This window comes from Aegilops tauschii, chromosome 4 (genome assembly GCF_002575655.3).
Source record: "Aegilops tauschii subsp. strangulata cultivar AL8/78 chromosome 4, Aet v6.0, whole genome shotgun sequence".
NCBI lineage: Eukaryota > Viridiplantae > Streptophyta > Magnoliopsida > Poales > Poaceae > Aegilops > Aegilops tauschii.
In genome coordinates this window covers 306,592,574-306,618,230 of record NC_053038.3, presented here as the reverse complement: position 1 = coordinate 306,618,230, position 25,657 = coordinate 306,592,574, and the positions used below count along the sequence as shown (strand labels likewise).

The 25,657-nt window shown below is 50.2% G+C and overlaps 2 protein-coding genes across 5 annotated transcripts; both read left to right on the top strand.

The window, feature by feature from the left end:
* The first annotated feature begins 614 nt into the window (after positions 1-614).
* LOC109732852 (uncharacterized) lies at positions 615-5,582 on the top strand. Its single transcript, XM_020292056.4, has 7 exons — positions 615-1,190; positions 2,973-3,053; positions 3,200-3,274; positions 3,951-3,995; positions 4,110-4,199; positions 4,285-4,386; positions 4,512-5,582. Exons 1-7 carry the CDS (start codon positions 654-656, stop codon positions 4,692-4,694), a joined length of 1,113 nt encoding a protein of 370 aa, XP_020147645.2. The 5' UTR covers positions 615-653; the 3' UTR covers positions 4,695-5,582.
* A 3,324-nt stretch (positions 5,583-8,906) lies between these two features.
* Positions 8,907-12,720, top strand: LOC109732824 (uncharacterized). Of its 4 annotated transcripts, none has more exons than XM_020292031.4 (4): positions 8,907-9,320; positions 9,646-9,686; positions 10,184-10,445; positions 10,613-12,720. In XM_020292031.4, the coding sequence occupies exons 3-4, from the start codon at positions 10,325-10,327 to the stop codon at positions 12,463-12,465; spliced, it is 1,974 nt and encodes a 657-aa protein (XP_020147620.1). In that variant the 5' UTR covers positions 8,907-9,320; positions 9,646-9,686; positions 10,184-10,324; the 3' UTR covers positions 12,466-12,720. The 4 variants fall into 4 exon arrangements, with proteins under 4 accessions (XP_020147620.1, XP_020147613.1, XP_020147635.1 ...); XM_020292039.4 differs by lacking the exon at positions 8,907-9,320 and adding an exon at positions 9,349-9,479; XM_020292024.4 differs by lacking the exon at positions 9,646-9,686 and having other exon boundaries at positions 8,908-9,320.
* Positions 12,721-25,657: the final 12,937 nt, after the last annotated feature.

The following is a 25,657-nucleotide window of genomic DNA, read 5'->3' as shown; positions in this document are numbered from 1 at the left end:
TACTCTTTTTCATTTTTATATTTAATAAAAGTTGCAGTGAGGTTTTTACCCTACTGTTTATTAAAAAAAAGATAAACCTAAATCTAAACTACTTTAGGGCTTGACGTTGAGGTAGTCCTCGGTGGCGGACTTGTAGAGAGTACGCGAGCTGGCCCCTTCCTTGGCCGCGTCGAGCCGCGCGGCGGCGCATTCTTCTCCGACCTCGAACTCCTCCTCCTCCTTGAGCTCGATCTTCGCCTCGCGGAGACCCTTCGTGGTCGGCCAAAGGGCATCGCCGTTCTCGTCAAACTTGCTGCACGCCCGCGCAGCCACTGCTGCAGGAGAGGGCACTGCGCTCCCCGGCCTGCTTTGAGCGCCATGCCTCAACCGGGGGGCGGCTGAAGCCGTCGGCCTTGGCGTCGTGTGCCCCCCCCCCCCCCCCCCCCCTCGACATTGATCTACTCAAAAAGGGTTATGCGCGCGAGACACAGTCGCCAGAGCGAGGGGATTTGCAGCGGAGGCGGGTGGGGAAAACGGTGAATAGAAACCCTAAATCGGTCGGGATCCGGTACATATAGCACTGGAGCCGGGATTTTTTACTTCTCGGACCGAAAATTCACCGTTTCGTGTGAATCGACCGAAATTATGAAGGCCGGATCGGCCCCGCCTCTCGCATGGTAGACGCTACTTCTGTGGTTTCAATCAACGCAATCCCATCGTCTATCCGATCGTCTCCGAGTTCGAATTCCCTACTTCCTGCCCAATCAATCTTTCCAACGATGCGCTCCTGCGCGCCCCTCCTCAACCCACCCTTCAAACCCGCGCCCGCGCCCCATCCAAACCTAAACCCAAATCCCAACGCCGCCTCCGCGCACGGACCAACACTGCTCCGCTGCGCCCTCGTCGCGCGCGCGGCCCCAAGGGACGATCCGTTGCCGGCGCCGTCCAGCTTCGACTTCCTGGCGCTGAAGCGGGAGCTCGAGGAGCAGGAGGAGGCGGTGATCCCTGTGGATGCGACGGAGGGGGGAGGGGACGACGAGGTTGTTAACGAGGAAGATGGCGAGAGGGTGCCGAAGAGGATAGGTAGCAGCGGGAGGAGGACGGGGAGGCAAATGGCGAGGCGGTCGGGGTTGCTAGCGAAGCAGGTGATCAGCGTCAGCTCAGCGCGGAGCCTCGGGTTCGTGTCTCAGCTGTGGGTCGACGCCTCGTCGGTACGGGCTCCTCCTCCCGGCACCTATTTTCGGTTGGCCAAGCTTGGCCAGTTCATAAGTGGCGATTGCAAATTACGGTTCACTTCCTCGTGTTTGTTTGTTACTGTAGTTGTTCCCGCGTTCTATATGAGTGGCACGATCTCCTATCACGACAATGCCTTCCTTGGTTATCTATCAACTATCATCACGACCAACAAAATTTAGTTGTTCTGCTCGGTCTTAAGTCATACTACCTGTGATATGTTTAGTGTAAAGTGCAATGTGTATTGCGATAATGTTCTAGCGTAATTGGCAGATCTGGCTTGTCATTTCTTCTTCTTCTATTGGCACACATTTCCTAGGTGTCAAGGGGGCCTTTCCTCCACAAAGTTTGGATTCCACTCTCATGTATCAGATCAACGAACTGTGGATGCTTTCCAGTGAACTGTGACATATAGAGGGTCAGCTACATCCTTGCTTAGGCAATACTGAGTAATTTTAAGGGTCCATTTAGTATTATGACTAACGAGCACTAGAGGATTGATCAGGAAACAGGGGCATTCACCCACCTTTTGGTTTGGACACCAAATCATCATGAAGTTCCGAAAGTATTTGATGATGTAGCCTCTAGAGTGTTCTAGCCTTTAAAATTTCAACTTCCAATTAAAAGTTTGTCAGAAGAAACAAAAACAACAACTTTGTAGTATTTGTCTTCTTTTCATTTATCACTTGTCAGATTCTTCTCATTTTTGTTACTTCTAAAATTTTGTACATAGGTGTCGTGAATTGAGAAGTACACAATGGTTTTTCCTCCTGATGATTTAGTGCCTGAACCGAAAGGCAAGTGCACGGGATATGATGACATGCTGCTATGAATATAAGATGAATAAAAATACCGTTCAAATATTGTATGTATTGGTGCAAATTCTGATGTGGTTTTCAAATCTCCCTGTGGCCAGTCGCACTGGGGGGGGGGGGGGGTGGGGGGGGGGGGTGATAGGTTGTGCTTGACCGACTATGGTAGGTGAGGGGGAGGCCGGGAATGGATAACAGCAGTTGTGAAAGCGGTACGAAGAAAGGCTTTGTGTTCAGATTTTAGCCTAGGGGGTGAGACAAAGCTTCCCCATCCATCTTCTCTTGTAGTCCATTTGTGTACTAGAATTCACAACCCAACTAAACACAGTTAATCTAAGATTCCCGCGTACACACATGTTTTTGCTTTATTAAAGAAAAATTCCCAGCTTATCATAGGAACCGGAAAACATTTTTTTCTGCAATTTACTTCTTAAGGCCCAGTGAACCAGGAGTGTCCTGGTGCCAACCTAACCATACGAGAAAAATGAAGATGGATAAAAAATAAGAATGTATCCTCTTCATCTTCCTCAGCCAGCGAAGCTCAGCCTACTTGTCATCAGTATCAATCATCAATATTACCTGTATTTTCTGGAACATCCTCGCTGATGAGTCCAAATAGCCCTCACTTTATGATTTGCCGCCTTCAGTAGAGAAATTGCCCACAAGTAACTGAAGTAACTTTATGAGTATATTATTTGGTGTTGGCAAATATGAATGAAGGTCACATTATTACTCCAAGTATTAACAACCTGTAATAACGCTGCAATGAGGGCACGCCTGACCTTGTGGGCCCTATCTTAGTGTATAGTCATAGATCAAATCTGGTATTGGATCTAGTTTATTATCATAGACCACACTCCACCTTCCTCTTATTCAGTAGAGAAATCCTCTGTGGATTGTATTGGATCTAGTTTTTTCTTGATTTTGTTCTATTTCATTTTTCTCCAGTGGGTTGTTGCATTGGTCGAAGTGAGGCCAAGCTTGCTTTCAGGAGATGCGGACAAATTCCTTTTTGATGATATATATCAGGTTGAATATTCAAGAATGCTCGTTTATTTTTCAATGTACCCTTTATTCTTGTTATCCACCTTGACATAGCGAAGTATATATTCTTATTAATAGTGCAGCAGAAACTTCAGTTATAATGATATGCAAGGTACTAATTGCTTTTGTAGATTGGAGATGTTGTGCTTGTTCAGGATGAATCTGTGGTTGAGAACGAATTTAAGCTAGTTGGGCTGCATGGCTTGGTATGTTATCTTTATAAATTCAAACAAGGTCTTATTTTTCTGATTTTACTACATATTTATAGTTCGGGTTAATTAGATAAATGCCACTCCAATTATGGCGATTCATAAAAATGCCACTGCAATTTCTAAACTTTGAAAAATGCCACTGCAATTTTTGCAAACTTTAAAAAACGCCACTGCAGACTTCGAAAAATGCCACTGGAAATGGCATGAAGTGGCATTTTTCAAAGTTTGGAAATTGCAGTGGCATTTCTCGGAATCGCCCAATTTTGAGTGGCATTTATCAAATTAACCCCGTTCTCTTGTATTCTTCCTGTTATGCCCCCATTTACCATTATTCTCATGGATGTACTTCCCAATGTTTCTCGTTGGAGAGTGAACACAGGATTTTAGAGAACAACAGGAGCGCCTAGGAGCAAGACAAGTGAATCTAAACTATAATCCTTAATTCATGTGTGGACCGCGGGGGGGGGGGGGGGGGGGGGGGGGGAGTACGAGCTAAACTCTACGCAGTACTACCTTATGTAATGTTCATTGAAAGGGAATATTCTTGGTTCCATATCTTTTGGAAATCCTCTTAGTGCAGTCTTGTCTGAAAGTGAAAAGAACATCGATCTCAAGTTCTTGGCCATATCAGAACCAGCAGTACTTACCGTTCTGCAATATTGTTTTTTAGGTTGGCTACAATGTTGTAACTTCCAGACGGCGCAATGTTGGTAAGGTGAGTTTATCTGGTCTTTAAGAGGTAATCTGAGTGGATTTCATTTTCTCATTTGCATTTGAACAGTTAACTTAATTTTGATGTTCTTAAGCTACATTTTTTATTATCTGCTAGGTGCGTGGCTTCACTTTTAACATTAACTCAGGAGTTTTGGAGTCTCTTGAGCTTGATTCATTTGGGCTTACCATTGTCCCTGCTAGTCTGGTAATTTGGTTGGACACCTACCTGTCATCTTATAGGCCATCTAAATCCTTTGAATCTGTCTCAGTATACCACTTATTCCTTACAGGTAAGCACATACTGTTTATTTGTCGAAGATGTGCTTGATATAGTTTCTGATACAATCGTGGTGCATGAAGATGCAATCTCTCGTGTTCAACGGTTAACACAGGTAAGCATTACTGATTGTTTCTGATAGAACTAGTATTGGACTTAAAAGTACCGATTGACTGGAGATTGAATCGTAATCGAAGCAACAACCTTGTTGAGTGAAAAATATTCTTAACTGAATGGTAGGGCATCTGGGGCACCCAAAATATGCAAGGACCTGGCGATCAGATAGGCGAGTACAACAGATATGGCAGGCGAAGAGCTAGGTCTGTTAAGAGACAAAATAGCCAGGGAAAGCCCATGGGCCGAAAGCTCCATAGGAAAACGCGAGATCCGGAGGATGAGTGGGAACTGCCAATGGAGTATTGACACACGCACACGCAACACTAGCTATCTTCCCGCCCTCAGAGAAAGAAGTGTTGTCCCGCTCGAAAAGTCCATTCTGCACCCGAGCTCATATGCTCCCGCATGAATAGTAAAATCGAAAAAAAATCAAAAAGTTTTTTGAGAGAAACATTGACAAAAGTTCTAAGTGCCTGCAAAAATTCATCATGAAATCACATTCCTGTAAGGCGTGGCAAAAAAAACAAATTCAGTGCTTCAAAATGCGTTTGAAAGTAGCTTTTTCAGAGTACTGTTTTTTTTTTTTGCCACGCCTTCTAGGAATGTGATTTCATGACTAATTTTTGCAAGCACTTAGAACTTTTGTCAATGTTTCTCTCAAAAAAAATTTGGAACTTTTTTGAATTTTTTTCGATTTTACTGTTCATTTAAGCTCGGGTGCAGATTAGGCGCGTCCTGTCCCGCTCTTCTTGCTCGGCTACAGTAGGATATGTCAGGTTTTGTACTACTACATTATTGGAAGATCACGGGTAGGAAAGGAAATAGTTTGGCCATCTTGGGCGTGCTTTGGCTTGGTGGGTTAGTGAAAAGCGAGTATGTCTGCCGACCTCCGAAGTCCTAATTCTGGTACAGAATGACTCATTTGTGGCGAGCAGAGCCCTGGGCCCTGGTGAGTTCATTCTCGTGTAATGATGAAGTTTCTTTTGACTTCACCGACACTGAATGGCTGAAGTGTATATGCGTGTAATCATGTAGTGATGTACTACCACTGGAGACTGGATTAGTACTGCTAGATTAGTACTCTAGCTTTAGCCAGAAGGTCAAGATTCCTGCTATATACTCCCTCATTTCCGGTTTATAAGGCTTAATTCGAAAATCTCACGAACCAAGGTAGATGGTGAGTAGTGGAATACTTTTTGTAGTTTGCAAAAGCATCTAATTAATGCTCTTGTTTTCCTTAAAAAAGTATGTTTATCAATGCATTAATTGTAATGCATGCATGCATAAATTACATGCATTGGTCAATTTTTTCTTAATACTTGCATGCAATGATTTAATGCACCTTGAAATCTGAACATGTGATGGGAAACAACCAAATTGAGCCGTATAAAATGAAAAAACTAAAATTTTGAGATAAACCCTATAAACCGAAAAGGAGAGAGTATTTATAAAAAAAGAAAAACAGTTTGGTTTCTGAAAGGGAGGTATGTGGCTACTTCAACCACTGATATGATTTTTCTCTTTCTCTAAACTAGTGAGGCTGCGAGGTTGACCGACTCACCTGTAGGCTGTAGCATGTTGCGTAGTGACGGCCGACCTGGAGTGCAATTTTAGCATCCGGCGACCTACCCAGTACGTATCTGCGTGTGCGTGTCCCTACGAGCACGTACTTTTTTGTTCCATTCGCGGGACTGGATCGATGCATTGCATGACAGCGTTGACACATTTATCGGCACCAGTCTCTGCTGGCCATATTTATGGTTCCGACATCCGCAACAGCTCAACCCATCAAAGATCACTCATCATCACTGCTCAGGCAGTGCTGCTGCTCGAGCCGTTCGCTGGATCCATGGCGGTTTTCGCGGATCCATGGAATTACTCGCCGCGTACCGGTGGGATCCATGGAATCACTCTTTGTGCCATTTCGCTTTTAAATCTTGCGTCGAGTTGCGTTTTTTTTTTGTTATGATTAGAAAAAGGTCTCATGTATTGATTTGGGCAAACGGACAACGGCATGTGGGGTCTCTGTTCTAGAGGTAGCCGGCCATATGATCTGAGCTCACCTACACCCTGCTTTCCTCACCTACCTCCGGATTTCTCCTCAACCATATCAGTCAGTCACGGCAGGGTCGCAGTGTCCTTTTCATTAACAGCCAACCAAATCCACCAACCAACTGTCCAGAAAAAAACACAGTGCTCTGTGTTGCATGTCGTTCGAAATCTTCATCGACATTAGGTTTCTTTTATAGTATGTTGTAGAAAAGTTATTAGTAGCACAAAACTGCCAAACTTTTAACATGTGATCGGTGTGAATATACTTTCGCAATCTGCATTTGTTTTACTTTTAAAAATATAGTAAGTTTTCGTAGAAAATTAGAAACGGACTGTTAATCATTTTTTTTGAGATCAACGCCATGATGGTTGATCTGATGCATCCATTAGAGATGCAACGTAAAGACTCGAAGTTTTCTTCTAAAAATAAGGACTCGAAGTTTTCAGATTTTCACCAATAGAGAGAAGAGAGTTTTCACCAGATATGTTCCATTTGTTAATGCATGGTTAATCTTATGGCTGTGTCAATTATGTAGAATGAGAAACAGTGTCGCATGGATCGAGTAGCATTTTCAACTCCTTGCAAGTCCATAGAGTGAGAAGCACGCCATATCATACCATCACAAGAGCCAGTATCCAATGTGTCATGACGCAACACAGAACCATAAGGGGAAACCCCCAAAAGAAAAGCAATAAGATCCTGTTTACGCTTTTGCTTTGGCACTGTAACAAGTTTAATCATGAAGTGTCAATTATGTAGAGCAAGCATGATTGCATAAATTATGTTGGAACTAGAATGCGAAGAATGCGAAGCGGGATGGTGCTTGTGCGAGTCAGTTTTGAGGAAAATACAGCCGGGCGGCCCAAACTGACAGGACGGATGGCGCGGTAAGTGTGCGGTTACCCAGACGGGCTCCTCACATCAACTCTATACGTCCGGACAGACTGACACCCCCAATATCCAGCTCAAATCTAGAGCGGATATGGGATGCTTGGGCGCGTCCACATGTCGGTCTAGCCCAGCCTGGCCCAACAAAAAGCCTCCTTCGGACGAATCCTAGATTGAAGTCAGTCCACTCCACTCCACTCGCTGTGACAACGTCGAGCCGGTGACGTTGTCGGACCCTCCCACTCGTCGCTCAGCTCCGACCGCTCGCGCCCGTCCATGTACGCCGCCCACCACCGCAAGTCAATCTGCTCCGGATGGGGTAGTCGGGGCATTGCTGGTTCCTCGTGCCCATGTCGGCGCCAACGAGGATGAGGACGCCCGAATATGAGGCATGGGAAGCGGCGGGGGAGGCGCTAGCCGCACGTCGGTTGATCCCGAGGACGTGCTCCTCGTGTCGGTCCTCCTCTGCTCCCTGACAACGATGATGCCCCTCCGGCTCCTACGACGACGCTCCTCCGGCCGTCGATGCCTACACGGGGGGTATAGCCGCACCAACAATCACAAGGGGAAGGGGCTAGCGAGGAAATTGTGATTTGCTCCACCCTCTCCATTTTATCTATGTTTTTCATCATTTTTAATATTAATTTGCGTTGTCTAAGATGAACTTTGATCTTTTGTCCATCAATGAACAATGATCCTTTGATATCGGATGAATTTAGTTTGTTTGTTGTTATTAAGTGTATTTGTCGTGTTTATCCATGTAGCATTACATGAGTTACATGGATTCAAGGGTTCAAATATAAGAGGCACCACTGTAGGAGCAGCCAAATGAGGGATGTTCTGTCACATGTGGACCGGATTTGATGTAACCGGCTGATGCTTTAAGAGCATCTCTAGCAGACACCGTAAAAACGCTAAACCTGTAAAATTTTGGCGGGTTTACGGTTTCAAACCAATTTTATGTCCAGAACAGACCCTGTAAAAGTTCGTGAAACCATAATTGTTTTACAGGCCACCGAGAACGCGAGCCCCCAACCTACTCCTCCGTCCCATAATATAAGATCGTTTTTGAAATGTCAAAAACGCTCTTATATTATGGAACGGAGGAAGTATATTTTTACGGTTCGCGGCCGTCCTTACCAAAGGGCTCCAACCATCGATTTCTTGCGGCTCCGGCGAAGTCCAGCCTTCTCTTTTCGTTTCCTCGCCTCAATCCCAGAGTGCTCCGTCCAAATTCTCACGGCGACGCGCGGGCGATGTCTATTAGATGCTCTAAAAGGATAAAACTAGGAAGGCGGCAAAGAGGCTCGCGGTCGCGGAGGCAAGCACGCGTGGATAAAGGGGGCGGCTCGGCCCCACACGTTCGCAGCGTCCCGGCACTGCAGCATCCAGAACCACGAGCTGAGGGTTGGACGTGGCGGCGAGGTGCACCGAGCACTAGCGAGCACAGCCGCGGGACAAAGCCGGCCGGTCAACCTCTGCCTCTCCCTATCCCGAGTCATTCCGTTGCGCTGTTATTTTACACCGCGCGCGCGCGTTTGACCGCGGACTCTCCCTCCTTCCCTCCCTCCCTCCCTCCCGTGTTCTCTCTTCTCTCTCTCGCTATCGCTCTCCGCTGGCAGCGCGCGGCGAAAGTCTTCCCCGCTGCGCGCAACCCCGTTCAGACCGGGGATCGGGGGCATTAAAACTTCCTTCCTACCACCAGTCAACTCTCCTCCTCCCCCCCCCCCCCCCCCCCCCCCCCCCCCCCCCCTCCTCCTCCTCCTCCACTGTGTTGTGTATATACTACTACTCCGCTTGACCTGACCTGACTAGCGGTGAGCGCGGGGGCGGGCGTGGAACTTCCGAGAACTCGAGCTGCAATTGCGGGAGACGGCGACCACGGGCAGGGCTTGTTGCACAAGCTCCCGAGGCCGTGGTGATTGTTGCGCCTCCCGGGGAAGAGTGGTGGAAAACAACGAGGAGGAAGCGGCCAGGGAACAACGGGAAAGGTGACTTCTTGGCTTCTTCCCCTCTTCCTCTTCTTCCTTCCGCACTCGGTGCCTTTCCAGACCCTATTTTCCCCCCTTCCCTCATCTCCTCCGTTTCATTCTCTCTGTCTCGAGCTGGCTTCCAGATTACTCTCTTCATGTGTTTGTTCCTAGACATCAGTAAGTCAGTATCGATTGCTCTGTCTTTTTATTTTTATTTTCTCTGTATTAGGACTAGGTTGCAACTCCATAGCACATACAGTAAGATTTTGTTTCCGAGATACGTACGAACATGTAAAGATTCTCCGTCCGTTCCTTATGGAGATCCTACTTTGGATTTCGGCAGGTGTACGTGCTTCTACCAACCAACCAACATGCCAAAATAAGGTACCAACAATCAGTACCTTATTAGTACTACTCTACGTCTTTGTCCCAGTAGGTTAATTCTGGATGAGCAAGACAAAGGGATCCCAAAAATCAGTACTACCTTCCGATTTGTTTGTTTCTCTAATCGGCCAACCCCCCAAATAAATTCCTCCCTAGTAACCAATAGGCCAAAACGCCTATTTGCCTACTGATGATTTCAATGTTTCAACTGCGAAGGCAGCACGTGGTGCAATCTTGCCCCTGCATTTCTTGGTCACACTTCAGCAGCCAATCTTGATTTTCACACAAACAGCAGCTAATCTTATTTCTATGTGGTGCTGCAACTCTATTTCTTGCAGCACCTTGTCCTTTATGTTTCTTCAGATTTGTTTTATGCTACGGATACAAGTTATTCACCTTGAATGGACTTTGAATTTTTTAGCCAGGTTAGGTTTTCATGCTATTGCTCCAACCAGGTGCTAGTGGAATCTCATCATTTTTCTCTTGAATGTTTGCAGATACAGAAACTCTGGATTCTGGACCTGGTATTACAGCATACTAGACATCTTTAGCAGGCATATCATTTTGGTGGTAGCTGGTAGATAGCTACAGCCTGGAAATATTGTGCTCCGGGTGATGTCCTTGGTCTTTCTTGTTTGATGGCAAGTGCAAACACAGGCGGTTTTCGCCTTGTGAGGTGCCCAAAGTGTCTTAACATTCTACCAGAACCTGCAAATGTTTCAGTCTACCAGTGCGGTGGATGTAACACCACTCTTAGAGGTACGAATTCCATGCTACACTCAACTAGCGAGGTTTCCTCCTTATGAACTACCCCCTCCGATCCATATTAATTGTGGCTGATTTAGTACAAATACACACAAATCGGTTTGCCCATTTGTTTCTGAGGAATTGATTGTTCTTTTTGGTGTGTGTTTACATTTATGCAGCTAAAATCCGTGTCAGCGATGCACAAAATGTGGCTACCAAACAAGTTCGACAAGACTCTGGGGATTACTCTGTTCTTCCCACTGTGAGCAATGGGGCGTCGACAAAACAAGTTCGGCAAGACTCTAGTAATTACTCTGTTGTTACCTCTGGGAGCAATGGGGTGTCTCCCCAAAGCAACGAACTGGGTTCTATTGGTGCTGCTGCGGATGATTCCATCACTCTTGGTGGTCCACGCACCGAGATCCAGCAAGAGGGCAATGGCACCGGAAGCAGCGAGAAGGGTGATATTATGTCAGATGAGGAGAATGTTATGGAGGTTGCAGATACTGAGAGCAGCGAAGACGACAGTTCTGATGGCCAGGACACCAATGGACAAATGGAAGATCTTGCTGCCCTTATGCAACCCAGTGGCAGCGGGAATGGCACACATATAGTAGATTCTGACAAAGAAGAGAACAACACGGTGGAGCAAAGTGCAGAGAATTCAGAGGCTTGCAAAATAAACCAAGATGGTGATATGGAAAGCAGCCTGAATACCCCAGAGCAGAACATGACGTCATCTGAGGATCGAGAATTAGCTAGCAATTTGCCAGAATCTGAGGAGAGTGGAGCACGCAAAACTGAACCCGAACCCACGGCAAGCAAGAGAAGCAAGCTGGTAAGGGTGCATTCTCGGTCTTGTGACCTCCGAGAAGTGCCTGGAGTATCAGTTGACTCGCTTAATTTCCACTCTTCCCGGACTTCATTCCAGTCAAAAAGCTTCAGGGCAAGCGAACCCCTTCAATCGAAGATTATGAAGACGGTGGATGAATTGAAAGGTGACCTTTCTGAAATCTTCAATGAACCTTCAGATTGCAAGCCAAGGGCACGCCGTCCACATCCGCTGAAACAAGATGGTTACAGCCAACCTCTTACAGCTTATCATCCTGCTGTCAAGCATTCTGGCTATGCATCTCGCCTGAGCAGGTCTGGCCAAGTTGCTCCCCATGGCCATGGACTGCCCTTACCTCGGTATGGCCGGCGCAGCGCCTACTCATACATTCGCAGTGGGCAACTGGAAATGAGACCTTGCCCTCACCAATGCCACCACAGCTGCCGCCCACCTTGTTGCAGCTCCTGGAAACAAGAACCTGCACCGCAGAAGCCACCAGCTATGGAGACAAAGCGGCGGCCTGCCTCGAGAAATCTCTGCCGGCCAGTCCTACGGGGCGCGCCGTTCGTCCTTTGCTCGAACTGTCTGAGGCTCGTCCAGCTGCCCACCGATTTTGCCATTCCGAGCAGAGGAACACGCAGGCTGCAGTGTGGCTCCTGCGCACAAGTTCTCTCCTACTCTTACAGAGACCCCAACAGAAAGAAACTTGAGTCACCATTTGGGGGCGATGAGTCCAGCACAGATGACTCGGAAATTCACCAGGTAAGCGATGACCATAACACTGGTGCCCATCAAGCTGAACCATACTCGGACTCGTACTCGGAAGAATACGGCATCTCGGCTGGTGTGAGCTATTCTACCGAGGACGAACGGCCCCTGCATGTGTCAAGGAACTCGTCTTTCAACACCATTGATGAAAGAAGTGGCAAGGAGTCCAAGCTTCATCGGTTGATGGGGTACTCTTCAGCGAGTGAGCTGATGCGGCATTCTCCTGATCTGTATGAGAGTTTCAGCAGACGAACGCCTAATGCAAGAACATATGACGTGAAAGGCAAAGGCGTTTGCATGACTGATGGTTCAGATGCTAAAGATGGTGCAGTGAAGGGATCAAAAGCAAAAGAGAGAAGAATGGGCTTGCCATTCCAAGGGATGTTCAAGAAAGGGATTCATGGACTGGAATCTCTCAGGCTCGGGTCATAGGTAATTTAACTTCCTTCCTCAGGATTGGCGAGTTTAGGAGAAAGTATACATGCAGGGTGAGTTTTTGGAATGATGATAGAGTGATAGCTATTACTAATGAATGTGTGGGCTCACTTAGTTGTTTGCCATTCATCTGTCTACAAGGCTACTTGTTTTGGTGATTATGTGTGCTCTTTGATGTGTGTATAGTTTCTAGAGATCAAATTCTCGACGTTTGTGTTTGTATGTATAGACGAAGGAATTTGTGCTTTATTAGTTCTCCATTTTGTTGGGTTTCATCTTGACGAGGAGATGCTGTGCCTTTTTTCCCCGAGAAGACAACTGAATCCTTGAATTTGTGGCCTTATTATCGCCTTTGTCATGGCTTTATTCTTTGTAATCCTTACGGAGGAGGTTTTTTTCAGCAAGAAGGATGAATCTGGTCATCACGTAATCGACGGTTGACACACATTCTAAAAGCCAAACCAGAGGTAAAGATGGAAGCGTGGAACTAAACCAGACAAAACTTCGGTTGCTGCAAGCAAGGACGACCAAGTTTGCAAAGGTTACATCACGACATCTCCAACGCCGACCTCTAAAACGAACACTGGGACCGGTCCGGAAAGTAGTCCAGGCATTGATACGGGAGCCGGCCATCCAAAGCAACTAGCCACAAACACCCAGCCATATTTGATGCAAATTTAAACAAACTGGACAACTTCCATTCAAGCTTAAGTAATTTTTACATAAAATCGGATGATTTTCATTTAAACCTGAGTACATTCATTACATTTTTGACATAGTTCAACTAAACGATAGCAAACCAGGCTATTTTAACCTAGTCTAAATGCTCATCGGTGTCCGTTTTTCACAACATGTCTTCTCCATGTCCGACAACAAACTTGCTGGCGGGCGATGAGCCCCGGGAATTGAAGCTTCAGCCGGAGGAGAAGAATAGTGGCTTCCGCCTCCGTGAAGCGGGCAAGCTCACCGGTTGTGAAGCCCGGATAGACGGTGGCGGTGGCCTTCTTGGGACCCAAGCGGCGGTGGCCTTCATGTTCCACTCTTCCTCGCCAGGGGCGGAGCCAGGATTTGAACATGGGGAGGGGGGCGGGCGAAAAGACAAGGACCATCCCTCATGTAACAATGTACTCTAATATATATATTCTACCATGTTAGATAATAACGAGAAATAAACGAGACAGAGAGACATGGATTTTTACGTGGAAACTCTTGCGGAAGAAAACCACGGACGCACGAAGGCGCAATCACTATGAGGAGGAGTATTACAAGCACGAGACGACAGGCCGTCTGAGGTGCGACTATATGGGGTATATATGAGGGCAATATATGAGAGTCCTTGGAGGACAAGTAAACGAGTTGTACTCGTATGCGTCGGTACCAACGCAAAGGCCCACACCGTATGTACTACGTCTACTCCAATATGGTACTAGAATTTGGATCATAATTTAACAATCTCCATCTTGAGCCAAATTCCCTCCAGTAGTCGAAGAAAGTGAATAACTCCATCCAAATCAGCATAAACACCTCGTGCGTCAAAAGTCCATAAGACTAGTGAGAAATACCAACTAAACCTGAGCAAAGCTCAAACTTATTGGTAGGAACTGGTTTTGTTATCATGTCAGCAGGATTATCATGAGTACTTATCTTGCATACCTTCAAATTGCCTTCAGCAACAACATCTCGAATATAATGGAATCTGACATCAATGTGCTTTGTCCTCTCATGATACATTGGATTCTTTGTAAGATATATGACGCTTTGACTGTCAGAAAATATGGTAGGGCAAGATGAATCTCCACAAAGCTCAGTGTACAAACCTCTCAACCAGATAGCTTCTTTGCATGTCTCAGAAATAGCCATATATTCGGCATCAGTAGTGGAACAAGCCACAATAGACTGCAAACTTGCTCTCCAACTCACAGCACGACCACCAATGGTGAAAACATAACCTGTGAGCGATCTTCTCTTATCCAAATCACCAGCAAAATCAGAATCAACAAAACCAACAAGTCCATCTCTAGTTTTCCCAAACTGTAAATACGCATTAGAAGTACCTCGCAAGTATCTGAAAATCCACTGAACTGCTTTCCAATGCTCTTTTCCAGGATTAGCCATGTATCTACTGACGACACTCAATGCATAAGATAAATCCGGACGAGAACAAACCATGGCATACATAAGTGAACCAACTGCACTCGAATAGGGAACTCTAGACATGTACTCAATATCTACATCTGACTTAGGACATAAAGCTGATGATAATTTGAAGTGTGCAGCTAACGGAGTACTTACTGGCTTGGCATTATGCATATTAAAATGACGAAGAACTTTATCAATATATCCCTTCTGACTTAGATATACTTTTCCAGATGGTCTATCTCTGGATATTTCCATGCCAAGTATTTTCTTTGCTGCACCCAAATCCTTCATCTCAGATTCATTACTCAATTGCTTCTTTAGTTCATCAATATCTGACATACTCTTTGCAGCAATTAGCATATCATCAACATAAAGGAGCAAATAAATAGTTGAACCATTGATAGTTTTCAAATAAACACAACTATCATAATTAGACCTTTTGAAACCTTGAGAGAGCATAAAAGTGTCAAATCTCTTGTACCACTGTCTAGGGGATTGCTTCAATCCATAAAGAGATTTCTTTAACTTACAGACAAGCTTTTCTTTTCCAGGAATAACAAAACCTTCAGGTTGTTCCATATAAATATCCTCTTCTAATTCTCCATATAAAAATGCAGTTTTAACATCCAATTGTTCAAGCTCAAGATCATGCATGGCAACAATGCTGAGTAAAGTGCGAATAGAGCTATGCTTCACAAAAGGAGAAAAGACTTCGTTATAGTCAATACCTAGAATCTGGCTATAACCTTTAGCAACTAACCTTGCTTTATATCTTGTCTCATCATTAGGAGAAACACCTTTCCTCTTGAAAACCCACTTGCAACGAATAGGTTTCTTCTCTCTAGGTAATTTTACTAAATCCCAAGTGCCATTCTTTTCAAGTGATTCCATCTCATCATGCATAGCAGTCATCCACTTATTACTATCACCAGAAATAATAGCCTCAGAATATGAAGAAGGCTCGGCATTACCTTCAATTTCTTCTGCAACAGATAAAGCAAAAGAAACAATATTGCACTCTTCAATTAACCTGTTAGGTTTATTAATACCCCGCCTAACTCTGTCACGTGCAAGATTCCAACTGAGCGGAAAAATAGGCTTGTCGGCCTTCTATGAATGGGGGTCCCCAGACTTGCCTGCCTGCGGCCCACGGCGTGGCTAAGCCAGCAGGCCGTACGGCCCATCTTCATCGACAAGGCATCCAAGACCCTCGCGAGGGGCCAAGCCTCGCGAGGCGGACGACGCAAGACCTCCTCAGGAGTGGCCTAGTCAGGCAGGCTCACGAGGAGCGGAGATATCAAGGCGGGGCAAACCTCACGAGGCTCTCGTGACGTGAGCCATGACGATCAACACCAGGCGGGCGCCAGCGCGCACAGCGTCCTTGTTTCCTCTTTGGTGCTAAGGAAGCAGGCGCAGGCCAAGAGTACCGAGGCATCAGGCAAAGGTTGCCATATCGGTGCAACGAGACCAAGACCAGGAGGACGGCAAGACGGAGGTCCTCGTGGAGCACAAGACGGCGTCACCACCAGAGTCTTTGCAGGCGAAGACCGCTTTTGTCAGGATAGCTTGTACTAGCTGTCCCCCTTCAAATTCGCCCGCCGTTGTTGGCTCCCTTCCCGCTCAATATTTGGGAAGAGGACCAGGGCCTATATAAGTAGAGCTAGCCACCACAGTAGGGGGCATCGAGCAATTCATCCCGCTCTCACCCGCTAAGTCACCAAGCACAAGAACACCTCAACCTCAGGAGGCTGTTCTTTCCTTTGTACTGTTCTTCATCAGCCCAAGAGGCAATCCACCACCACCACACTGGAGTAGGGTGTTACATCACAACGGTGGCCCGAACCAGTATAAATCTCGTGTCTTTATGTGTTGAGAGTTCGTCGAGTTCGTCCGCGAGATCTTAGCGAGCTAGGGCGTAGATCGGTAGGAGGGAAAGACTTCGCGCGCACCCCAGTGTTCGAACCTTAAGGGTTTGCCGGAACCCCACATCCGACATTTGGCGCGCCAGGTAGGGGTGCGCCAGAGCTCCTCTCCACCAACCTGCGCCTCACGCCGCCACACTTCGCCCCCATGGCAGGTGCCCCGCCATCCACCTCTGCGGCCGACATCGGCAGTGGGGTGTCTGGGTACCAAGCCCTGGCCCCCACCCTACGGCGAGTGCGGTGGCCAACCAAGTTCAAGCCAGAGATGCCGCCGCGTTACGACAGCACGACAGACCCGATGCCGTTCCTGCTGGCGTACGAGGAGGCTGTCCTCGAAGCCGGAGGCAACGACAAGATCATGGCCAACTGGTTCCCCATGGCCCTCGCCGGCGAGCCACGCGCTTGCCTGCTCGGCCTCCCGGGATCCACGGTGGCCTCCTGGGGGGGACTCCGCGACCTCTTCACCGCTCGCTACGCGGTGCCGGCGCACCACGCAGTCGCGGCCCTGCTAGGCGGCTCTCAAGCACCGCCTTCGGACCGCCACGTCAAGCCGTTCCTCCGTCAGATCGGGGCCACCTTCAAGCACCCCGGGGCTCCGCCGGGTTGGGCTGCGCCAGAGGCCGACCACACCTTCGGCTCAGAAGACCACCCCGACTCCACCGCCGGCTTCGGCATGCTCCCAATGCTCTGCACGCCCACCATCTGCAACTTGGATGTTACCAAGACCCTCATCGACGACGGTGCCGGCCTCAACTTGCTCTCCGTAGAAGCCTTCAGCCTTCTTCACGTGCCGCTCGAGCGACTCAGCCTCAGCAAGCCCTTCTCGGGAGTGGGTGGTGAAGCTGCCCGCTCTCTGGGGCAGATCCGCCTCCCTATCACCTTCGGCACACGCGACAACTACCGCACCGAGCTGGTGGACTTCGACATCACCCGCATCGGTCTCCCGTACAATGCCATCCTCGGGTACCCGGCTCTCGCTCAGTTCATGGCGGTGACTCACCCGGCCTACAACTTCATGAAGATGCCAGGGAGCAAGGGCGTTCTCACCATCAAGGGGGACACTAAGGAGGCCGTGACGGCACTCAGGCTCGCCTTCAAGACCGCGGCAGCAGCACAGCCCACCGACGCCGGTACCCCCGAGGCCAAGGAGGCCACGCCTACGAAGAAGAAGAAGTTGTTCACCCAAGACAAGGCGGAAACCAAGCAGGTGCCGGTCAACGAGGACGGGTCTTCAGGAGCCACCTTTACCATAGGAGCCGACCTTGACCTGGGACAAGAAGAAGCCTTGGTGAGGTTCTTGCGCGCGAACAAGGAGATATTCGCGTGGGAGCCCAATCAGCTGGTAGGGGTCCCGAGGGAGGTGATACAACATCATCTAAGGGTATGCCCCAACATACGCCCCGTGAAGCAGCGAGCAAGACGGCAGTCCACTGAGAAGCAGGCCTTCATCGTCCAAGAGACACGCAAGCTGGAGGCGGCAGGCGCCATTCGAGAAGTTCGATATCCCGAATGGCTGGCAAACCCCGTCGTAGTGCCAAAGAAAGGCGGGAAGGAACGGATGTGTGTCGACTTCACCAACCTTAACAAAGCCTGCCTCCAAGATCCGTTCTCACTCCCGCGCATCGACCAGATTGTCGACTCCACCGCCGAGTGCGACCTGCTGTGCTTCCTGGATGCATTCTCAGGGTATCATCAGATCAAGATGGCGGTGGAAGATGTGGAGAAGACAGCTTTCCTGACACCATGTGGGGTGTACTACTACACCTGCATGCCCTTCGGGCTGCGCAACGCGGGCGCGACCTTCCAGCGGTTGATGCACATCGCCCTGGGACGGCAACTCGGGAGAAACACAGAGGCCTACGTTGACGACATAGTGGTAAAGTCTCGCGAGGTGAGGACATTGATTCAAGACTTGGAGGAGACCTTTGAGAGCCCGCGCCAGGTGAACTTGAGGCTTAACCCGGAGAAGTGTGTGTTCGGCGTCCCCTCCGGCAAGTTGCTAGGATTCCTCGTATCCCACAGGGGATCGAGGCGAACCCGGAGAAGATCAAGGCCATCGAGGACATGAGCCCACCACAGACCCTCAAAGAGATGCAAAAGCTAGCAGGGCGGGTGACTGCATTAGGGCGTTTCATCTCCAAACTGGGAGAACGCGCCTTGCCCTTCTTCAAGCTCATGAAGAAGAAGGGCCCGTTCGAGTGGAGGCCGACCAGGCCTTCCGAGACCTCAAGAAATACCTTACCAGCCCCCCGGTGATGGTGGCACCGCGGCCTCTCGAGCCCCTGGTACTCTACCTTGCCGCCACCCCGTACTCTGCCAGCGCGGCGCTGGTGGCGGTTCAGGAGGAGCGCCAAGCCAAAGGCGCGCTGCACCAAGCCGGAGCTGAAGTGGCGCAGGGTCAGGAAGGCGCAGAAAAGGCATCCGCGATGGAAGACCAAGCTCGGCAGGGCAACGTCGCAGAAGCTCCTCAGGACAGTCAGGTCTCAGGAACCCCTCCACCTCAGGATATGCCCCAATCTCCGCAGGACCGAGCCTCGACAGTGTGCCAGCCCTCGTCGAACACCCGGTGTACTTCGTCAGCACTGTACTGCGGGACGCGAGGGCATGCTACCCCATGCCCCAGAAACTCCTGCTCGCACTCTTGGTGGCATCACGCAAGCTGCGACACTACTTCCAGGGCCACCCCATCAAGGTCGTCTCAGCCTACCCATTGGAGAGGGTGCTCAGGAGCCCAAACTCAGCCGAAAGGGTTGCTGAGTGGAACATCGAGTTGCAAGCGTTCCAGTTGGAGTTCAGCACTACCAGGGTCATCAAGGGGGCCGCGCTCGCTGACTTTGTGGCAGAATGGACGGATGCCCCAACACTGGAGGAAGGAGAAGACCGGTCCACCTTCCCAGGGAGCGAGGCCCCAGACGGCTGGGTCATGTATTTTGATGGCGCCTTCACGCACCAGGGCGCGGGGGCTGGAGCAGTGCTCATCTCGCCCACTCAGGACAAGCTCTACTACGCCGTGCAACTCTGCTTTCAGCACGGCGAGAAGGTCTCCAACAATATCGCAGAATACGAAGGTCTCATAGCTGGCCTGAAAGCTGCGGCAGCTCTAGGGGTGAAGCGCCTTACCGTCAGAGGCGACTCGCAACTCCTCGTCGACTTCTCTAACAAGGTGTACGAGTCGAAAGACGAGCATATGGAGGCCTACCTCACGGAGGTGCGCAAGATGGAAAAACAGTTCTCAGGCCTGGAGCTGCAGCACGTGCCCCGGGGCACCAACAAGGAAGCCGACGACATCGCCAGGAGAGCATCCAAGCGGCAACTGCAAGAGCTCGGTGCCTTTGAGGAGCGGCTCTTCAAGCCATCAGCTACACCGCCTCTCTCAAGCACGACTCAGCCTCGGGAGGAGCTCCCACAGCCTCCAGTCACGGGAGCCCCAGCCTCTGGCCCGACCTCAGGAGCTCGGCTGCTCTTGGCGCTCGAGCCCCAGGAGGAATGCTGGACCAAGGAATTCAAGGAGTACCTGACGCACGGGACGCTGCCAGAGAAGGAAGAGGACGCGGAGCGCGTGGCCCGGCAAGCCACGACATACTGTATCCAAGACGGCGAGTTATACAGGAAACGGCCGAACAATGTCACGCTGCGCTGCATCTCCAGTGATCAAGGAAGGGAGTTGCTGATTGACATACACGGTGGGGACTGCGCACACCACTCGTCGTCACGGACCCTCGTCGGCAAGGTGTTCCGCGGTGGATTCTACTGGCCTACAGCACTCAACGACACAGCCGAGCTGGTGAAGTCGTGCGAAGCTTGCCAATTCCACGCCAAGCAAATCCATCAGCCTGCTCAGGGCCTCCAAACCATCCTGCTCACATGGCCGTTCGCGGTCTGGGGGCTGGACATCTTAGGCCCGTTCCCTCAGGCGCCAGGGGGCTACCGCTATCTCCACGTCGCCATCGACAAGTTCACCAAGTGGGCGGAAGTGGAAGCCGTCCGTACCATCCCAGCCGGCTCTGCTGTCAAGTTCATCAAGGGCCTCGTGAGCCGCTTTGGGGTCCCCAACCGCATCATCACAGATAACGGTTCGCAGTTTACTAGCAACCTCTTCAAAACCTACTGTGCTAACCTTGGAACGCAGATTTGCTACGCTTCGGTGGCCCACCCCAGGAGTAATGGTCAGGCCGAACGCGCTAACGCGGAGGTCCTGAGGGGCCTCAAGACCAGGACCTTCAAGAAGAAGCTGGAGGCCTGCGGCAGGGGCTGGCACGACGAGCTCCAGTCCGTGCTGTGGTCCATCCGCACCACCGCCACCAAGCCAACGGGCGAGACTCCATTCTTCCTCGTCTACGGAGCTGAAGCAGTCCTTCCTCACGAGGTCAAGGATCGCTCCGCATGGGTCCTGGCGTTCGACGAAACGCAGCAGGACGCCACGCGGGGGATCGATCTCGTGCTCGGGGAGGAACGTCGCCGCGGAGCTGCACTGAGGGCGGCAAGGTACCAGCAAGCGCTGTGGCGATACCACTGCCGCAACATCTGCTCCAGGACACTCGAGACGGGTGAACTAGTCCTGAGGCAGGTCCTCTCCAGGGAAGGGCTGCATAAGCTTTCACCAATGTGGGAGGGCCCGTTCAAGGTCGCCCACATCTCCAGGCCTGGCGCCGTGTGCCTGGAGACACAAGACGGGGTGCCTATCCAAAACGCCTGGAACATCCAGCACCTCCGAAAGTTCTACCCATGAAGCAAGGCCCAGAGCCTGTGAAGAAAGGCCCAGAGCCTGTGAAGAAGGCCCGGTGCCTGTGAAGAATCGCCGCCCGTGACACTCTCACGTAATAATGAGTTGGGGCTGTACACGCCCGGAGTCTCAGGAGCGCTGGCCTCAGGCCCTGGGGCTCCCGCCCACGCCTAGTGGCAGCACTTAGCTCCGCGCTGGTGAGAAGACTTGAAGACTAGATTAGGTGCCGAACGCGGCTTTTCATTTGCTTTCCGTAGTTGGCTCGCTTTTCCTTAATCGAGGTTTGCTTTTGGCGTTCCTTGCTGATTTGATTCCCTCGCCTCTCATCGCATTTTTTTGGCTCGGGTTTGCTCGTGTTCTCTTTCTCGCATACCTCACGAGGGCGCTAGGCAGGCACCCTCGCGAGCATTTTTCTCCTCTCTGCCTTCTCGCGAGCCACCCTCGTTCGAGCCCAAAAGCTGGCGCACCTCTCCTAGTCCGTGCCCCTCGGGTACCGCGATACAAAGCTCCAGGTCAGGGCCTGGGTGAACGGCAAATCTTTTAACGCGCTTCCTAACGAATTTTCGCAGTCCCTGAGCAAATGCAGGACGCCAAGGCAAGATGGACACGAGGAAACAAACACCTCGTGAGGAAAGGGCATCCTGAATATACCAGGTTAAGTTATCTTTGCGCAAAATAACGACACGGCACGGGAACAACACGCATAGTGCAATAACCGAGGAACCATAGTTCGGTACACGCCCCCCTGGGCCCATACTGGTTTCATTCTTGACGTAGGAAGAGGACTAAAACAAAAGTAGCCTTGCAGCGATCCAGGGAGGCAGGCCCTTAGCGGCACCCCGAGCCTAGCCGGATCCTTCCTCGCGCTTCACGAAGGCGCGGCCATGAGATGACCCACTGCCGCCTTCAAAGCGGGCGCGGCGGCTGGTCGTAGCCGCCACTGCTGGAGCTGTCGCCGGAGGAAGAGCCGCCGTAGCTGGACGAGACACGGTCGCCGCCGAGGGCAGGCTCGCCCTCATCCTCGTCACGACCGTCACCAAGGCCGAGCACCTCCTCACCGTCGTTCGTCTCGGGGCAGCACCCGGCGTGGCGACCATCTTCCCCAAATACCCTCACATAGAGGGTCGATCCACCACCGTACTTGAAGTGGAGGGTGCACCGCCTGCCCAGGCCGCGCACGCGGGCGAACGTCTGCCAGCCGCGGGCCAGGGCTATGTTGCCCGTGGTGGAAGTCTCGACCGCAACCCAAGAGGCCTTGCTGCAGCAACCATCCACCTGCAACCAGAGTCCGCCTGGACCAGAGGCCGACAGTTCACCGGCGAAGAAGCGCGGAAGTTGGAGCCAGTTGCCGGCCGGGTTCTCTGACCAGACGACAAACTCCGGCGACACCTCCGCCGTGTGGAAGCGTGGACGTGGGGGCCGCGCCACCATAGCACGCCTCCCCTCGTCAACTGGACCGCCATGGCTGGAACGACCCCCTCCGCATACCGCAGGGCCGCTACGACAGTGGGCCACGGCGGAGGTCGCGGCGTGCTTGCACGGACGGCCGCGTCCGCGCTTGGGCGCCGGGGAGCCGGGTCCCTCGCGAGGGGCCTTCCCCTTCTCGGCGGCAGAGAACTTCCTTCATGGCGCCATTGGTGGCACGACAAGCAATGGAGCGAGGAGGAAGAAGCAAGCAGGCAAGGAAGAGATGGGCGACGGGGGCTCCGCCCCCTCCCCATTTATAGCAAGAGAAGTCCAACCGGCGCCTCCCAAGTCGAGTAGTTGCCGAGGCAGCATGGGGAAGCGGAGACGCCCACGTCCAATCAACCGCCACGCGTCAACCGAGGCCGCAGGCTTTTGGGGCCCGCGGTGCTCCGCACTTGACCCTTGGCTTCGCCGCGAAGCCAAGCCCGAGCGCACCTTGGGCCCGGGGGCTACTGTCGGCGTTCTGGGAACGGGGGTCCCCAGACTTGCCTGCCTGTGGCCCACGGCGTGGCTAAGCCAGCAGGCCGTACGGCCCATCTTCATCGACAAGGCATCCAAGACCCTCGCGAGGGGCCAAGCCTCGCGAGGCGGACGATGCAAGACCTCCTCAGGAGTGGCCTAGTCAGGCAGGCTCACGAGGAGCGGAGATATCAAGGCGGGGCAAACCTCACGAGGCTCTCGTGATGTGAGCCATGACGATCAACACCAGGCGGGCGCCAGCGCGCGCAGCATCCTTGTTTCCTCTTTGGTGCTAAGGAAGCAGGCGCAGGCTAAGAGTACCGAGGCATCAGGCAAAGGTTGCTATATCGGTGCAACGAGACCAAGACCAGGAGGACGGCAAGACGGAGGTCATCGTGGAGCCCAAGACGGCGTCACCACCAGAGCCTTTGCAGGCGAAGACCGCTTTTGTCAGGATAGCTTGTACTAGCTGTCCCCCTTCAAATTCGCCCGCCGTTATTGGCTCCCTTCCGGCTCAATATTTGGGAAGAGGACCAGGGCCTATATAAGTAGAGCTAGCCACCACAGTAGGGGGTATCGAGCAATTCATCCCGCTCTCACCCGCTAAGTCACCAAGCACAAGAACACCTCAACCTCAGGAGGCTCTTCTTTCCTTTGTACTGTTCTTCATCAGCCCAAGAGGCAATCCACCACCACCACACCGGAGTAGGGTGTTACACCACAACGGTGGCCCGAACCAGTATAAATCTCGTGTCTTTCTGTGTTGAGAGTTCGTCGAGTTCGTCCGCGAGATCTTAGCGAGCTAGGGCGTAGATCGATAGGAGGGAAAGACTTCGCGCGCACCCCAGTGTTCAAACCTTAAGGGTTTGCCGGAACCCCACATCCGACAAGGCTGATTTGGAGTGGGAGTGACATGATCATCATTAACGACGGGTTTATCATGTGCATCAACAATTTCATTACCAGATGTATCACCTGAATCAATAACATGCTCCACCTGAACAGTAGGCTGTTGTTCACTCTCAACGGGAACATTAGTAGATGAAACATCATGCAACATAGCAGATTCATTAAAGATAAAATTTCTGCTAATAACAACCTTCTGGGTTTCAGGATTCCACAATTTAAAACTTTTAACACCAGACTTATAACCAAGAAAGATGCACTTAACAGCCCTAGGCTCCAACTTTCCATTATCAACATGAGCATAAGCAGTGCAACTAAAAACTCTCAATTGTGAATAATCAGCAGGTGAACCAGACCATACCTCAATTGGAGTTTTCTTATTAAGAGCAATAGATGGTGAACGGTTAATGAGATAACAAGCAGTGGAAGCGGCCTCAGCCCAAAAACGCTTGTGCAGGCCTGCATTGAACAACATGCAATGGGCTCTCGAAATAATGGTCCTGTTCATACGCTCAGCAACACCGTTTTGTTGAGGAGTATAAGGAACGGTGTAATGTCTGACAATGCCTTCAGACTTGCAATAATTCTTAAATTGCTTAGAACAGAATTCCATACCATTGTCAGTGCGAAGTATTTTTACCTTCTTTTCAGTCTGCCTTTCAATCATAATCTTCCACTCCTTCAATGCTGAGAATGCTTCATATTTATGCTTCAAGAAATAAGGCCAAACTTTTCTTCAATAATCATCAATAATAGTCAGCATGTAACTAGCACCACCTAGTGACTTTTTGCGAGATGGTCCCCATAAATCAGAATGGGCATAATCAAGAATACCTTCAGTTGTATGAACCGAAGTGTTGAACTTCACCCTCTTGTGTTTGCCGAAGATACAATGCTCACAAAGTTTCAATTTACCAGGTTCATATCCATCAAGAAGACCTCTCTTATTTAACTCTGCCAAACCAAGTTCACTCATATGTCCAAGACGCATATGCCAAAGGTTAGCAGCATCACAATCAGAATTCTTTGAAATAACTGGAGTAGCGTTACCTGAAACAGTAGAACCTCGAAGGTAATAAAGACCATTGGTCGAACTTAAGTCACCTTTCATCACAACAAGGGAGCCTTTGGTGACCTTCAAAACACTATCTCCACCTGAATACTTGTACCCCTTTGCATCAAGGGAACTCATAGAAATAAGATTTCTGTTCATCTTCGGAATATACCGAACATCTGTCAAAGTTCTAATTGTGCCATCAAACATCTTGATTTGAATAGAACCTATGCCTTTAATCTTGCATGGTGAAGTATCAAAACCCAAAACGGAACCAGCAGAAGTAGTGGAATCAAAAGTATTAAACCAATCTCTATGTGGACACATATGAAAAGTGCATGCAGTGTCAAGTACCCACTCATCATTGGTCTCAGCACATCCAGCAATAACGACAAGAGCATCATCGGAACTATCATCACGGGTAATGTTAGCAGAATTTTCACCTTGTTTGTTACCTTTCCTCTTTTCTTTATTCTGCAACTTGAAACACTCTGAGATGTCATGCCCGTCTCTCTTGCA